At 34.3% G+C, this 14,545-nt stretch overlaps 2 protein-coding genes and 1 long non-coding RNA gene across 4 annotated transcripts in view; 2 read left to right on the top strand and 1 right to left on the bottom strand.

Annotated features, from left to right (window-relative positions):
- LOC140337817 (pancreatic secretory granule membrane major glycoprotein GP2-like) overlaps positions 1–8,712 on the top strand; it is a 10,262-nt gene extending 1,550 nt beyond the window's left edge. The window contains exons 2-5 of one of the 2 annotated variants that reach the window (XM_072421647.1): positions 568–630; positions 3,650–3,745; positions 5,983–6,191; positions 7,495–8,712. In XM_072421647.1, coding sequence (XP_072277748.1) covers positions 582–630; positions 3,650–3,745; positions 5,983–6,191; positions 7,495–7,650 — 510 coding nt within the window. In that variant the 5' untranslated portion in view covers positions 568–581 and the 3' untranslated portion in view covers positions 7,651–8,712. Of the gene's footprint in view, positions 1–65; positions 631–3,649; positions 3,746–5,982; positions 6,192–7,494 lie in introns of those variants that run through there. The other variant, XM_072421640.1, reaches the window with a different exon arrangement.
- LOC140337838 (uncharacterized) overlaps positions 1–12,416 on the bottom strand; it is a 26,559-nt gene extending 14,143 nt beyond the window's left edge. The window contains exons 1-3 of the long non-coding RNA XR_011922145.1: positions 11,896–12,416; positions 3,627–3,731; positions 926–1,010 (exon numbers count right to left, since the gene is read on the bottom strand). This is a non-coding gene — a long non-coding RNA (uncharacterized lncRNA). The remainder of the gene's footprint in view (positions 1–925; positions 1,011–3,626; positions 3,732–11,895) is intronic.
- LOC140337831 (pancreatic secretory granule membrane major glycoprotein GP2-like) lies at positions 8,940–14,545 on the top strand. Its single transcript, XM_072421660.1, has 5 exons — positions 8,940–9,149; positions 10,355–10,511; positions 11,500–11,572; positions 13,393–13,422; positions 13,882–14,545. Exons 1-5 carry the CDS (start codon positions 8,959–8,961, stop codon positions 13,944–13,946), a joined length of 516 nt encoding a protein of 171 aa, XP_072277761.1. The 5' UTR covers positions 8,940–8,958; the 3' UTR covers positions 13,947–14,545.

Here is a 14,545-nt window from a genome sequence, read left to right as displayed (position 1 = left end):
CAGATCCCCTGATTTTTACATAGAGCTCAAACTCTTAGTAAAAGGAATTATTTCAATCAAGTGTATATTTCAAATCCTCATTTCTAACCATTACATTGCAAATACAGATTTCCAAGGCAAAAAAACAGATCAATCATTCACAATCAACTAGTTGTATTCTATTGATACTATTACAGTTCAGTTTCAATTACATTATGAGTATATATTTGTCTGTCATTCTTCAAAGCAAACGAACAGCATATTTCTTTATAACATGAAAATAACTCAAAAGCATGGTACATCGAAAATGAATTGGTTCTTGGCAGCTAAAGTGTTTACAGTACATTGTATCGTAATATAACCTAACCAACGAGTGATATTTTTTATATTGAATGGCTACTCTTTATGAAAGTCGGGCACTACATCAAACCAATAAAAATGATGTTCACACACTATTCTGATATTCTGCTTGTTTTAATAATTATATCTATGTAGAATAGACAGGGAACATTAGTTCTGTTACGTCAATATTAACCAAGACAGGAATGGGTGCCCTATTCATGTTCTATATCTATTTATATCCATTAGGTCACCTTTTTATTATGAAGACTTTTCTAGGACTTTCTATTCTGTTTTATGTTTTAATCTCAGGTAAGTAACATTTCTTACTACAATAGAAAAATATTAAAAGTAATTGTAAAGTCTGTAATTTCCAGTGCTCTCAGAATCAGGATCTTTAAAGGGTATGTCGAGCCAATTATTCTTTAGAGAGATTTTATTAGTGTTTTCAGTTGAGTAGAAAATGATTACATCTATGGATTGTTTTTTAATGTAAATGTGGGCATCATAAGAGGCTTACACTTCCACAACTTCTTACAATTATTTCTTCGGATAGGAAGTAAGATAAAATCTGCAACTGAGACACAGGGAGAAATACAAATCTTACGTGTGTTCTAACCTTCCTTTTTTGGAATGTTGTCTTCACTTCTTTAGGTATTAGGACAAGTGAGGGCAAATTTCTCCAATTAAGCCTGGTACAAATATAAAAACAAAAAAAAAGTTTAGGGTAGAATATTATCTTGATGAAGTACAATTGCATACTAGATCTATTTTTTACTGTGTACTGATTGCCTGACAATAAATGCAAATCTTCTGTTTCATGTCTTATATTATAAAAAAGGGATTTTCCAAATTATTGGGGCATGAGAGTTATTCTCCATTTTATTATAGTGGGTAGTGTCGATTGGACAACTATTCAATCGAATAGTGAGAAATTCTCCAGGTGATCAAATGCCGAATTCGAACATCATTGAAGTCAATGGTTTGAGAATTCGGGTTTTTTAAGGGTCTTAAAAAACCCGAATTCGAACATCATTGAAGTCAATGGTTTGAGAATTTGGGTTTTTTAAGGGTCTTTTAAGGGCTGCAAGAGCAATCAGATTGCTCTTGCAGCCCTTACATACAACTTTACTAGTTGTATGTGTTGTTGGAGAGTTTCTCTATCCAACAACACATAGTACCGCACTGCAGCAGCAATTGCTGTTGCCGGGCTTTGCTACTACTATGCATACTTGGATAGAGTTTCTCTATCAAAGAATAGAGGGGAACCACAGGTGATGAATGGGCGATTGCTATTGCAGCGCTGTATTATGTATTCATGGATAGAGAAACTGTATCTAACAAGAGTTTGGGGAATTGTCCCCATTCATCGCCTGTAGTGCCCTGTATTCTTGGATAGACATGTCCCCATTCATCACCTTATAGTGCCGGATAGTGCCCCCCCCCCCCCCCCGGAGATCCCGCAATGACAAGAGGATTACCAATGTCATGGAATCATAATGTCATTGTGGCAAAACCCGTAAAAAAAAAGTTAGTTAAAAAAACACAAACAATTAATAAATTACTTTAAAATTATTTTTTTTTTTTAAACACATTTTTTTAGAATATTTTTTCCCAAATTTTTACCGTCGAATCCTGTGTTGTTTGGGTCAGGTCTATCCGAATTCGAACAGCCATATTCGAGTGGAATATAAGGACAACCCGAGTTCGACCACCAACACTAATAGTGGGGGGACATATAGGAATAATTCCTTTAAAGTACACCTGCCAAAAGAGATGTGCAGGAACTGTGCTGACATACCTTAGGAGTAAGTATTTGGTCATCACTGAGCCGTGTCACAACACATGATGCTGTGTTATGACGTGGGGTAAATTCACATTGCAAATAATTGCAATTGTTTACTTTTCACAGCACATGGAGCTAAACTTAAAGTAGATCTATTGTTACAATTTAAAAATGATCAGGCAGCTCTTTATTGCAGAAAGGAAAGGATATGTACCTTCTGCAATAAAACATTTTTACCTGCCTGATCCCTGTCTTCTTTAAAGAAATCCCAGCATCCCCTAGGGCTGCCGGGACTGAATAAACTCCAGCGGTCATGTACAAGTGTTATGTTATCCTGGCCAATCAAGATAGCCAAATATTGGGACATACAGAAGACAAGAAGAGCAGGATGTGGCACCCGTCACAAAATGGGGACAGGACAGGTGAGGGTATATAGAATTTGTGATCAGGCAGGTAAGGTTATTTTATTGCAAAAAAAACATAACTTGCCTCTTCTGCAATAAAGCACCTGCATGGTTACAGTTTTTAAAATTTTAACTTTAGGTATACTTTAAAGTGAAACTACAGTATACTAAAAAATGAAAGAAAATTGCAAGCAGGCATGTCCTCTATTGTAGACTTACCTGCCTCTTCAAACAGCTTAGTCTGTGATACAGACAAATGAACTCCTGTGTACATGCACAGGAGTTACCTTTTCCAGTCTGGCCAATCAAGATGCCAAGCTGGAAAAATACTGGTTGCTGGCCACTGTGGAAGAGCAAGGAAAGGCTCTGCCTGATAGCAATTTTTAATTTTTTTTTAAGTTTGTTTTTAGTAATAATAAACCTTTCTTTTGCTCAAGATAAAATATTGAGATTACACTAGCTGGTTCAAATGAACGCAGTCCTTTAATCAAACATGCCAACAAAGCACTTCATAACTATTATGCAAATGTTGACTTTTTATCAAGTCCTTATCTTTTCATCTCTAACCACCTTCCCCAAACATTAGTAACATGTGATTGTCAAAGAGGAGAGGTGGTAATGGGATTTTGTAGTGGTCATTTTTGGTATAACCGAGTCTTGGAAGACAGGCTTAAACAAAGATTTTGTTTACAGATTACTCACCAGTAAATTATTTAAAAGCTGGCAGCTGTTTCTAGAAACATCAGCAAAGTAAAGTGGTGCTTTAAGATTTTTCCATACAGTTATTACACTCAACTATTGACCTAATTAAAAATAGGGCCAAAGAAGGTTCCAGCAGCACATGACTTAAAAGAAAGAATGATGCCTCATATTGAATACCCTACACTTAATCATCCAGGGGTAGGTCCTGTACTATGCTTTTACTAGATAAATAGAGAAATGACAGCTTTTGCATGGACATCCCTTTTCTGGGAAGGCATGATTAGGAAAGATTACCGAACAGGGTGAGGGGTCATCTCATACCAAACATTTACTTTGCACATAAAATTAATTTATTATCGGTTACAAACAGCATACAAAACAATCAAAATAAAAATCATTGAATAAATCTTTCTTACTGTTTTCTTCTGTTTCTTTATAGTGTCTGCAGATTGTGGTAAAACGTGTGCCAGTGATGAGATCTGTATCACCAATTCTACTAATTGCGAGTGTAATTCAACTTCCTACACAAAAACAGGTATAGTATGCAAAAAAACAATGATCATAGGAGTGTGTGTCTAAAAATTTAAGCCTGGGCAGATGACACTTTCTATTTCAATCTTTTTACACTTTAGTAATAATATTATTATTAATAAACAAGATTTTTATAAGACCAACATGTTACGCAGTGCTGTACACTAAATAGGGGTTTCAAATGACAGACAGATACAGATAGTGGCACAGATGAAGGAGAGGACCCTGCCCCAAACAGTATACAATCTATAGCTAGCTAAAGTGTCACAAAATTCTGCAAATTTTAATTTCACGTGATTCCTTGCAATATAAAGCAGCATCCAAGCTCCATACTGCTGATTAGTCACTGGAAACAATTGTGAGTGAGTGATTCCAGTGACAGTAGAAAAAACGTCCTTGCCATAATGTGGTTAATAGGTTGTGCTCTGTATCAGAGAACACTAAATAGTATTATGTTTGGTTGTGGATTATTCTGTAGTCAAAGCAAGGATTTAAATGCAAATTTTGTACAATGCCTCTATCTGCTCTACAACACTGTGACCCTGCCATATATTTTACTATTTATATATATATATTACTACATTTTAAGACAAGGCAAAATTTTTCAGGTTAGAATGCTTTTGTTTATTGTTAAATTGATGGAAAATTCCATCTGAAATTGCCTTAAGTCATGTGTCTAATGAGTTTAAATTGTTACTCAACAGGTTTTTAAAAATGAATGTCTGTTATGTCACATGCTACAAATAAATTCTTACAAGATGTATGCAGTCAAATGATGAATCATTTTCATAAAACTGCTAAACATTTATACTTATACATTTATATCCAAGATGAATTGTCCCCTGATACCCTATTTGCCCAGCATAATGACTGTACAAGGTTTTTCCATTGGACTGAAATGCAATGAATGGGATAATATTTTGGAATACAATTTATGAAAGCAGATCAGCAGATTCCAAACAACAATAACAAAGTAAGGTTTAGTTAGGTCATTAAAAGCATGACATTATATAAACCAATAAATATCTTAGGTCTGATGACTAGCATTATGAAACCTAATTTCCAGGTCATAGTAGACTCCAGACTTTGAATAGACAGTAAAAAAAATAAACAGCACAGTGATCATTATTCTACTTTTATTGCTCTGATATGATATTATTTATTGAGATATATATAATACTGCGATAATATGCTTACAGGCCATTCTTTTGGGGTCTTTTTTAAGGGACCAACTGCCTTTTATCAATGCAGTGCATTATATTTATGCACAATTAGTAAGTATAGTTCACACCATCCATTGTCTTGTGCTAAAATGTACATGCATTTTTGTGTGCTGATAAGGTACTTTGGGAACCTTTGTGCACCACATTTACCTTGGTGAATTACTATACTTTTCAGTATTGTACAGAAAAATGTGTGTTCCATTGCAAGTTACTACAACAACAATCTGAATCAGCCCTAATAAAAAATAAAGTGTTAACAGTGGAGGTTTACAAAAAGTACAGGGCAACCAGTTGCAGGACGCCAATAAATTATTGGTTGGTATCAAGATGTCACTATGACATGAAGAAATCAAGGGTCTTGGTTCTATTTCTAAAACTGCAAAATGATCACATTCCTGATTTTAGCAAAGTCACATTTAAAGATTCAAGTCACATTTCACAAATTAAACATTTTACAATCTACCTTACTAGGTCCTTTATTACTGGATAGAAATGCCGCCTTTGTATTAAACATCTTCTACCCAGAGGAAATGGTCCTGCTGCTAATAGCTAAACAAAATGATATAAGGATATCCTGATGCAAATAGGGAAAGCATAGGGCATTAAATCAAAAAGCTAAATTTCTTTGCTAAATATTTACCTATTTTATTTATCATTATGTTTCAAGTTGCAATTTTCTGTTCAATAGGTTATCCAGAAAATATTGGAGTGCTTATGCAATTTTAGTCTCAGGTCACAACTTTTTTTATTGTGGAGCATTCATAGAACCAATGCTGAATTTAGAGTTAGGCTGGCCTGGAAGCAGAGATAAAGAGGTGGGTTCTTATGACCTAGATAAGGAGCATTACTGTGGCCATGAATGGTTGGTTGTCTGCCTAAACCCTACAGTGATAAACATTTGGCCCTGCCAATTCCTACTGCATTATCCAAAAAAATTGTGGATCAGCATTTCAAAGCTGTTGTGTGTCAAGCATGTTGTCATTTTGTACCAAAAAACTGTATTTTATTGTGTTGTCAGGTGATTATCCATTTCCAACGATTGACTGCAATGGAGGAAATATGAACATATTTTTGTCAAAATGCTGGCTGGAAATAAATGGTTACAACACGTCCAATATCAGACTACAAGATCCTACATGTTTAGCTACCAGGGAGATTGTGAATGACACTGCCCAGATGGTTTTTCACCAACCACTAATAAATAAATATTGTGACAACACTATAGAAGTAAGTTGGAGCCATTCCATTTGACGGTTTATTATATAAGACCAAACATACAAGTAAAAATAGACATATTAAACTCTTGTAAACCTAATTACAGTATTTATGTAATAAAGAAGTATTTAGACCAGTGTTTCTCAACCAGGGTTCTTCCAGGGGTTACTAGGGGTTCTTTGATCAATGAGCATTTTGTGTCTCTCAGGTCAGTTTAGGAGTAACAAAAAATCTTTTGGCTATATGTAAGGGTGATATTCTTCCCACTGGCCATGAATGTAAAAGGCATTCTTCCTACTGACCACCACACTAATATAGCGTGAGTTGTGTATGTAGCAATTATAGCTAAAGATATACTAATAGCTAAAACTAAAGATATGAAAGTTATTTTAAGGGTTCTCTCATGCATAATGATAAAAAAGTAATGTAGACTGGCATTGATGAAACTGCATCTGACAAGTTCTTCTTAGTAACAAACCAAGAACAACCTTTACTTGTTTAGTTGTCTAGCCCTGATAAGTTATTGCTTGTATACTTAGATAGCTGTGTTGCAGTTACCACCAAATGAGCACCCAATTTCAACCATTTGGTGTTCTAGAGTGATTAGGAAAATGCTATAGGAGCAGTTTTCTAGCATTGCAGTTGTCTTGCACAGGAAGGTTTTATGAAAGAAAAAAAGTTTATATCTCTTACATGCAAAACACTTACAAAATGCGTTTTTAAAGCTGCTTAGTAGCCATTTGCAAAAAGGCTTCCATTCAAGTCTATAGGAGTGGATAAGCAGGCTACTACTTACAAGACACTATGTAGTGTTTCAGCACCACAAGAAAACTGCAGGCATAAAAGTACAGAGGCCCTTTGCAAGTAAATAAAAATAGTTTATGGAAAGGAAAATGCAGCAAATATTTTAAGGTGACATGGTCTTCTTTCTAAACTTAAAGTGGTCCTAAACTCAAAGGGTAGACAATCCTTTTATATAAAATAAAAATGTTTTTTTTTTACTGCAACACCCTTTTAAAAAAAAAAAAAGACGGGCGAAGCACCTCCCCTTTCTCTCTTGATAGCTGCAGCTAATCATCGCTAATATAATTATCATTTATCATATAAGAAGCACTAGATAGGGACAGAATCTCTGAAATTACAGGAACCAATTGAAAATTAAACTTCTTCTTGCTATGGGCAACAAGAGGTTTTCCTGCTAGCACACAAACATAGCTTGTATACAAAATACACATATGTGGACTTTTTTTACATTTTTTTACATTTACAAGGCATTTGGTTTTCTGATTAATAGATTGTGCTATTCTCTTTACAGCTAAATGATACCCATGTCAAGTATGGAAATACACTGTACATTTTTAGCAAGCAAGGCCTGATTACACAACAAAATATTGCTATGAATGTTTCCTGCATTTTCTCGCTAACTTTGAGCGTTCAGATGAATATTACACTAAGGCCAATACTTGGGTAAATATCCTACATATTTGGTTGTTTTTATAAATTTTTTGCTCATCAATTTAGCTTTTGAATTTCTCACAGCCATTCAAATTCCTATACATTGCTCATTTCAATACGTAATAAAACTAAGATTCATTCTGTCACCTAGTATCGATTTTATCAAAAGAGCACAGCAGGCACATTAGTAAATGCTATAATTTGTACACCCGACTACAACTTAGTTTGCCAATATCTAATTTAAATATTTTACAGTGCTTGTAAACACTCATGCAAGAGGCCATGCCTGGCACACATATTGCTTACTATTTCCAGGGCAGTGACGTAATTTTGGGTTAATTCCCCCAAAAAATAATACAAATGATAATTTTATAAATTAAATATTATCAAAAAAATACATTTTCAGTGTTATAACATATGCAAGCACTACGCGTGTCATTTTGCATCTAACGTTATTAATAATTAACTTTACATTTCAATCTGCAGTCAATGTAATTCTCCTTAGAATGCACCCATGTGTATGTTCAAGTACTTTACTGTACATTTACTCATTTCTATTTTATTTATTTTTTGGGAGGGTTCCCCTTGTTTAAACAATTAATTTATTTAAACCATAAGGGTCTATATAATAAAGCAGTAAATCTGACATTCACACACATTCTCTGGTGGAGAATCTTCCCGGTCCATGTGTTTTCAATTGATTGATTCCATCAGAGAATCTTTGTGTGAGATTCACAGCTTATAAATAAACCCCATATATACAAACAATTACATAGAGTAACTCCATTTTTTAATTAAAGTATTACTCCAGCCGAAAATAGTCTAAATAAAGGTAAAAAGGTTAACAATCTCTGAAAGGTTTTTGCCGCACTCTGTAAAAACTTAATTTTCTGTGCCAGCCTTTTTGGGCACCAAGAGAGAATGTGATGCCATATGTTTTTCGTATATATATTATCATGAAGGATAAAATTAACCTTTGTTAGAAATTTTCTGCTATATGTGTTCCTATTGGGGAGCTTCTCTTAGAATATACCACAAAGGCAGTGAAGACAAGAAGGAAATATTTTTGCAATGACAAAAAAACCTGATGCAGAATCCATTCTTTTTGTGCATTTTGTAAACTTTACTGAAGTTTCAGTAAAAAAAAAAAAAAAACAACTATACACGTGTGGGTGCTTTAAACATTTTGTAAAATGTTTGTAGAACTATTCAAGCATGCCAAAACTTTTGTGTAAGTAAGTTAATGCATGTTTTGTTGTTTTGTTTTTTTTTTAGGACTACGTCAATTTATGTCCCTGAAGCAAATGCTAATTTTACAGTAAACATGGTTGCTTATAAAGATATTACATTTACCACTTTGCTCTCAGATAATGACCCATTATATGTGGAAGATACTGTCTATATTTCAGTGGTCATACCAGATCTGGATACTAATAACTTTAAAGTCAAAGTGACCAACATGTATGCCTTTCCTGGAGAAGCAATTTTTCCAAAATATAATCTTCTTACCAATGGGTAGGTATAAAACTTCATGAAGAACACAAATATCTCTGTGAGTTGTATATATTTATTTTTGCTACAGAAACTATAGAAATACTGGCTACAATCTACATTGAGGCAGGTATTTTGAGCATATCTATGAGCTGTAAACAGCACAACAAAGTAATGCATTTTAAGCTGATCCAAACCCTATATCTAAAATTTTAAATAAGCATTAACATGCTATTATAATTACATTTATGTTTTCAACCTATTTTAGACAAGTTTATTTAAAATAAATAGCATCTCTAACCTAATCTGTCCTAGTATGCTGCCAACCCAGGTTCTTATTAACCTCTTCTTTATGGCAATAGCTTCCTTTTGATTAAGCCCAAAAAATGGGTAAAACATGTTAGGAGATTTTTATAGTCTGGAGATACATTGTGGCAAACTAGTGACTTCCTACATGGATCAAGTTTTTTAATAAATGGAATTTTTGACTTTTGTCCTGGAGTGTGGCTATCGCACTTTTGTTCTACATGGACAGTAAGGGAGCTGAACCTGTAGCTAGACGTCTAATCATTATCTACTGTCAGCAGGTTTACAATGTGCCTGTAAAAACGGTTAGATTTATACTTACCTTATCTACATCTTCTGTATTACTGGGAAAGATGTTACCTTCTTCAAGGAGGATTTCTAAGGAATGCACAGATTCTTGTGAGATTTCAGCTGCTCTGTATTTCTAAAGGATGTCATCCTTGCTTAGACACCAGATGGAAAGACAGAGCTGGTGTAAGTAAACCCTAGATGATAATTGTAGTAGGTCATTTTTAAAGGGGGCCCAGAAAATATAAGCAAACCGTGCATTTTATTGCAAAGTTCACTTTTGGGGCGGAGTTGATTTTTTACAGATCAATAAGTATTTTACTGTACTAGCAGGGTCTTTATAGATAGATAAAATACAAGGAAAACTGCATGCATTGCCTTGACACATTCTTTAAAGATACAGATGTAAAGATTTAGATTAAAGATATAGATGTCAGATGTTGCCACAGACACTAGAGTTTAAGAAAGATAAGTAGTTTTATGTTTTATTGTGCAAATGTCATGATCTATGACCATTTATTTTAAGAAATATTCATATTTACGTGGAAAATTGGGTCATAATAATTGCAAACTACTTTTAAAATACACAGTACAGTAATTTAAATTTAATTTAAATTTTATTCTTTTTTGCCCAGGTGCAATCCCGGTGGGTTAGCTGCAAACCAAATGACTACTATCCAAAATGGAGTCAACAATGAAGCACGATTTGCAATGAAAGTGTTCCAGATTTCTGGCTTTAACAGTGTAAAGATCACTGCTGATGTTGTTATCTGCACAGATAATTGTGCCACGGTAAGGTTTGGCAAACCTGTTAAAATTTTTCTATGATTTATATATATGAAAAAAAATCATTTTTTATAGTGCTAGGTTTAAAATGTACAGAAGCCACTTCAGATAACCATTGGCTTTGTTTGTCAACATATCAATTATTATTTACACACAATGTTTGCATGTATGCCACAATTCATAAGTGTGTGACCTATAGGTACACACATAGTAAAAATAGTAAATTATAAGTAGATAATATCTATCAGCTTTTCCAAGTCCATGTCCTTGCATGAAGCATACACCTTATATCCTAGTATTCAGATCTATATTTGCAGCACAGCAGTAAACTACTTGTTTGAAAACCGGGAGACCTGACTTCCTACCTTCTGGACTGAAGAGGTAGCTACGAAATAATTATACACAGGGTTTGATTTATTAAAGCTCTCCAAACTGGAGAATGTAATCCATCATGGGTGAATCCGGATGATCCAGCAAATCTGAAATGTTTTTTCCTAAAATTATTTGCTATTGTTTTAGGTTTGCTGGATTACTCAAATTCACCCATGATAGACTATTTTCTCCAGTCTTGAAGAGCTTTTTAAATTAGTCCCAATGTTTCATATTTACCCACTAAGAAAGAAAAGGATATTTTTTTGCAAGGCATAAAAATTAAAAAATGGTCTTTGAAAAACGCTATACATAATTTAAGACTTGGTATAGGAAAAATACACGCACTTTTCTAGTCATTTGAATGGCTGAAAATTCCTGGGACAGCAAGCAAAATCTGTTACAAAAGCTACTCAAATTTTTGAAAGCTTTGTATATATTATAATTTTTTATTGTAACCCAGAAACATAATGTCACATTGCTTCTTGTATAAAAAGAATGACCAGCATCAAGAGAATGGTAATGAAGTTTCCAATTGTTTCTTTAAGCTATGTTTGTTTAAGATGACCATTAAATGCTTCCATTTTTTGTTGCAAACTAACATTTATTTGTCCTTTAATTTTAGGATTGCAGCTCTCAAGGCAAATCTGCAGACAATCAAGCTGATGCAGTTACTGTCAGTATCTCTTTAGATGCAGGTGAGTAATATTATTTGATTTTGTAACTGATTTTTGTAAACTTATCTGATACGGCACTGCAACAACAGTACATTAGCTTAATTTTTTTTTTGTTTTTTTTGAAAAAGTAAAACAAAGAGCCTTTACAATGTACAATTTTGATAGATAATGCTATAAATTATATAAAAACTTTTTTAAATATTAGACATTATGGGGTATAGTTATAAATTATTCCCTGTTCAGTTTGTCTGAAAGTTCATGGCATTCAAATCCTTGTACAGTTCTCGTTTCAGTGCTTAAAGCAGAAATAATCCCAAAACTAACCCAAAACAATAAATTCACACCTTCAATCTCGCAGATCAGTCTGATTGTTGGAAGGTTTCTTCCATCGGGTCCCGCGTCACCCTGGAATCCGTCTTTGGCCTAACGCAGAAGTAGCGTCAGGCCCCGCAATCTTCTCCTTTCTTCTTCAGTGTTCTTCTTCCTACATCACCCGATCACTCACTGTGCAGGTGATGAGAGATGATCGGGCATGCATAGACGGAGCAGCCAAGAGCCTCCCGGGATGCATGACGTAGGATTCCCCGGGGGCTCTGCACTCCCATTCATTTCTGATCGCCTAGGCAATCGAGAATTAGGAGAACGGTGCTGCACCACAAACAGAATTTTGTGCTGCAAACAGACTTTTTACTTTAGATAAAAGAGTTGTCTACCATTTTATGTAAAGTGAAAATTCTGAGTTTAGGTCCACTTTAATAAAACAATGACTCGTCCTGCCACCTAGTGTTCAATCATGAAAGGTGCACAGAAGTCACAATAGAAAATGCTGTGTATTCTAGCAAATTAATGAACACATTTAGGTCAAGGTTAATAGGAATATTCAATGTATACCAATGAAAGTTAGAAATTTTGAAGCGTTTAAGTGGAAATAAAATCCTATCGTACAAAATAAATTATCAGGCAGGTGGTTATTGCAGATAGGAATAAGCGATGTCCCTTCTGCAATCTTACCCGCCTGATCACACCACGGATAAGTAAAAAATGTGAGTCGCGCAATTGCGGCATTAGCAACAATCCCGGATTCCCTTGCGTGTGCTGGGGATGGTGAACTCCTGCTTGTCTTCGCAGAAGTTACATCAGGCCAGTGTACCAAATCATGATGGGCAAAGATTGTCACTAGGCAGAAGAAAAAAGGAAGATGGCGGCACCCTTAGAGTGATGGGGATTGTGGCTTTTGTTCCACTTTAATGGGGAACTTAGAATACCAATTCAGTGCATAATCGTTTTATACAACCCTTGCTATAATACAGCAGACCATTCATCTCCCTTTTGTTGGCCCTCTGGTAATTTTTTAACCCCTACTTGTGATGCAAGGATGCTAATCCCAAATAGACCTTATACAGGCTCCTTGCTGCCTTACACCTTCAGAGATCCTGACATACAAACTAAAGCCCAGGTCTAAAAAGCTTTTTAACTACTAATCAGATTAAAACCTGCTTTGCAAATTTAAATGTATTGAGAAAAGCAGAGAGGAAGATCAAGGGAAGGATAAAGAAAGCTCTCGTACAGTAACCCAGTGAAAAGTTTGGATTTTACTTGCAGTCTGTTACACAGTCATTTTCCCCACTCGGGAAAATTGCACGATTTGCTGTATAGAATCGGTAGCCCCTGTTCTTGCTTATTGCCTGGAACTTTCTTTTACATGATCCTAGTACAATAATATATACAACAAAAAGTAGGGAGCTTTGCAGCTAAGACTTCTTGGCAAATGGTCATTTGAATAATAGGAGTCTATGAATTTATTTAATTACTGGCTTTATTAATATGTTTGTATCTTACAGGTGAACGGTATGATTTCAGCTCTGCCAACAGTAAGTAAACTCTTATAATCTGTTTTCCATACTTGAAAAGAGATTTACCTTTGTGTAATATTAGATCTGTATCTCCAGAAACATTTGATGGAGAAAAATATTACTTTTGACTTTTACTATTTCCTAAATATGCAATTTTAAAAAGGGTTTCGCACTTTTTTTACATTTTTTATGACACTAAACTGTATGAAACTTCTAATTAAAATGCATTACAAAGCTTTTGCTGACTGAGTTATTGGAAGATTCAATCAGAGCCATTTCAAATAACTGTATTGCTTATTGACAAAGTTTGTTTAAGATGTCAGTTTTACAAATATTTTAGCATGTATATATATATATCTATATACATCTATTTACACATTTAAACATCTATTGCTATATGTGTATCAAAAGCATTAAAATAACCCTTTACATTCATAACATCACTAATATTGTTTTTTTTTTTACCTGTTGTTATAGGTCTCTCTGTTATTTGGACACTAAATACACTGATCTTCTCATGGATTTTTGTAATGCTGATGTAACTTCCCAACCTTGGTCCCAGAGATGCCTTTTGTTATAATGCAAATGAGGACATTTTCAAAAAGAAAAAAAAATTCTCTGCATATCAATACAAAATTACAAATTAAATAACTAAAATAAGTTTCAGTTGCTGACAAAAACAATAAGCATTTGTTTCTACATATAATGCTCTCCTATATTGTTGGCTTAAGACTGTTAGTCTACACAAACTGTTTCCCAGTAGTTTAACTGGAGCGTTCAAATTCCCATTCATTCCAGTGGACCACTCCACTCCACCACCGTTTCTTTGATGGGCTGTACAGAAAACAGATTCTTGCAGTGTTTGGAAGGAATTAAAATGCCCACAAATGCCCATATAAAACCCCTCCAAAAGCTCTATGGACATTTATAAGCATTTAAAATTAAAGTCAATGAAGGCTTAGGCTAAAGGTATTTCCCTTATCAGTTTATAGTTTACAATACTAATTTATTATTAACTCAATTAAACAAATTTTGAATCACGTTAAAACACATCATACACAACATACTTTTCTTACATATAATTTATTTCTCTACATGTGTATTATACTGTGTATCATTCATTAAATAAATTATGTTTCAT

This window comes from Pyxicephalus adspersus, chromosome 1, assembly GCF_032062135.1.
Source record: "Pyxicephalus adspersus chromosome 1, UCB_Pads_2.0, whole genome shotgun sequence".
Lineage (NCBI taxonomy): Eukaryota > Metazoa > Chordata > Amphibia > Anura > Pyxicephalidae > Pyxicephalus > Pyxicephalus adspersus.
This window is presented reverse-complemented; position numbering and strand designations above follow the sequence as displayed.

What these genes read in the sequence shown, in the direction of transcription:
- LOC140337831 (XM_072421660.1), top strand. Translation starts at nt 8,959, where the DNA reads ATGGTTGCTTATAAAGATATTACATTTACCACTTTGCTCTCAGATAAT. An exon ending in TATAATCTTCTTACCAATGG is followed by an intron (nt 9,150 to 10,354) that starts GTAGGTATAAAA and finishes TTTTTTGCCCAG; the next exon opens with GTGCAATCCCGGTGGGTTAG. An exon ending in CAGTATCTCTTTAGATGCAG is followed by an intron (nt 11,573 to 13,392) that starts GTGAGTAATATT and finishes TGTATCTTACAG; the next exon opens with GTGAACGGTATGATTTCAGC.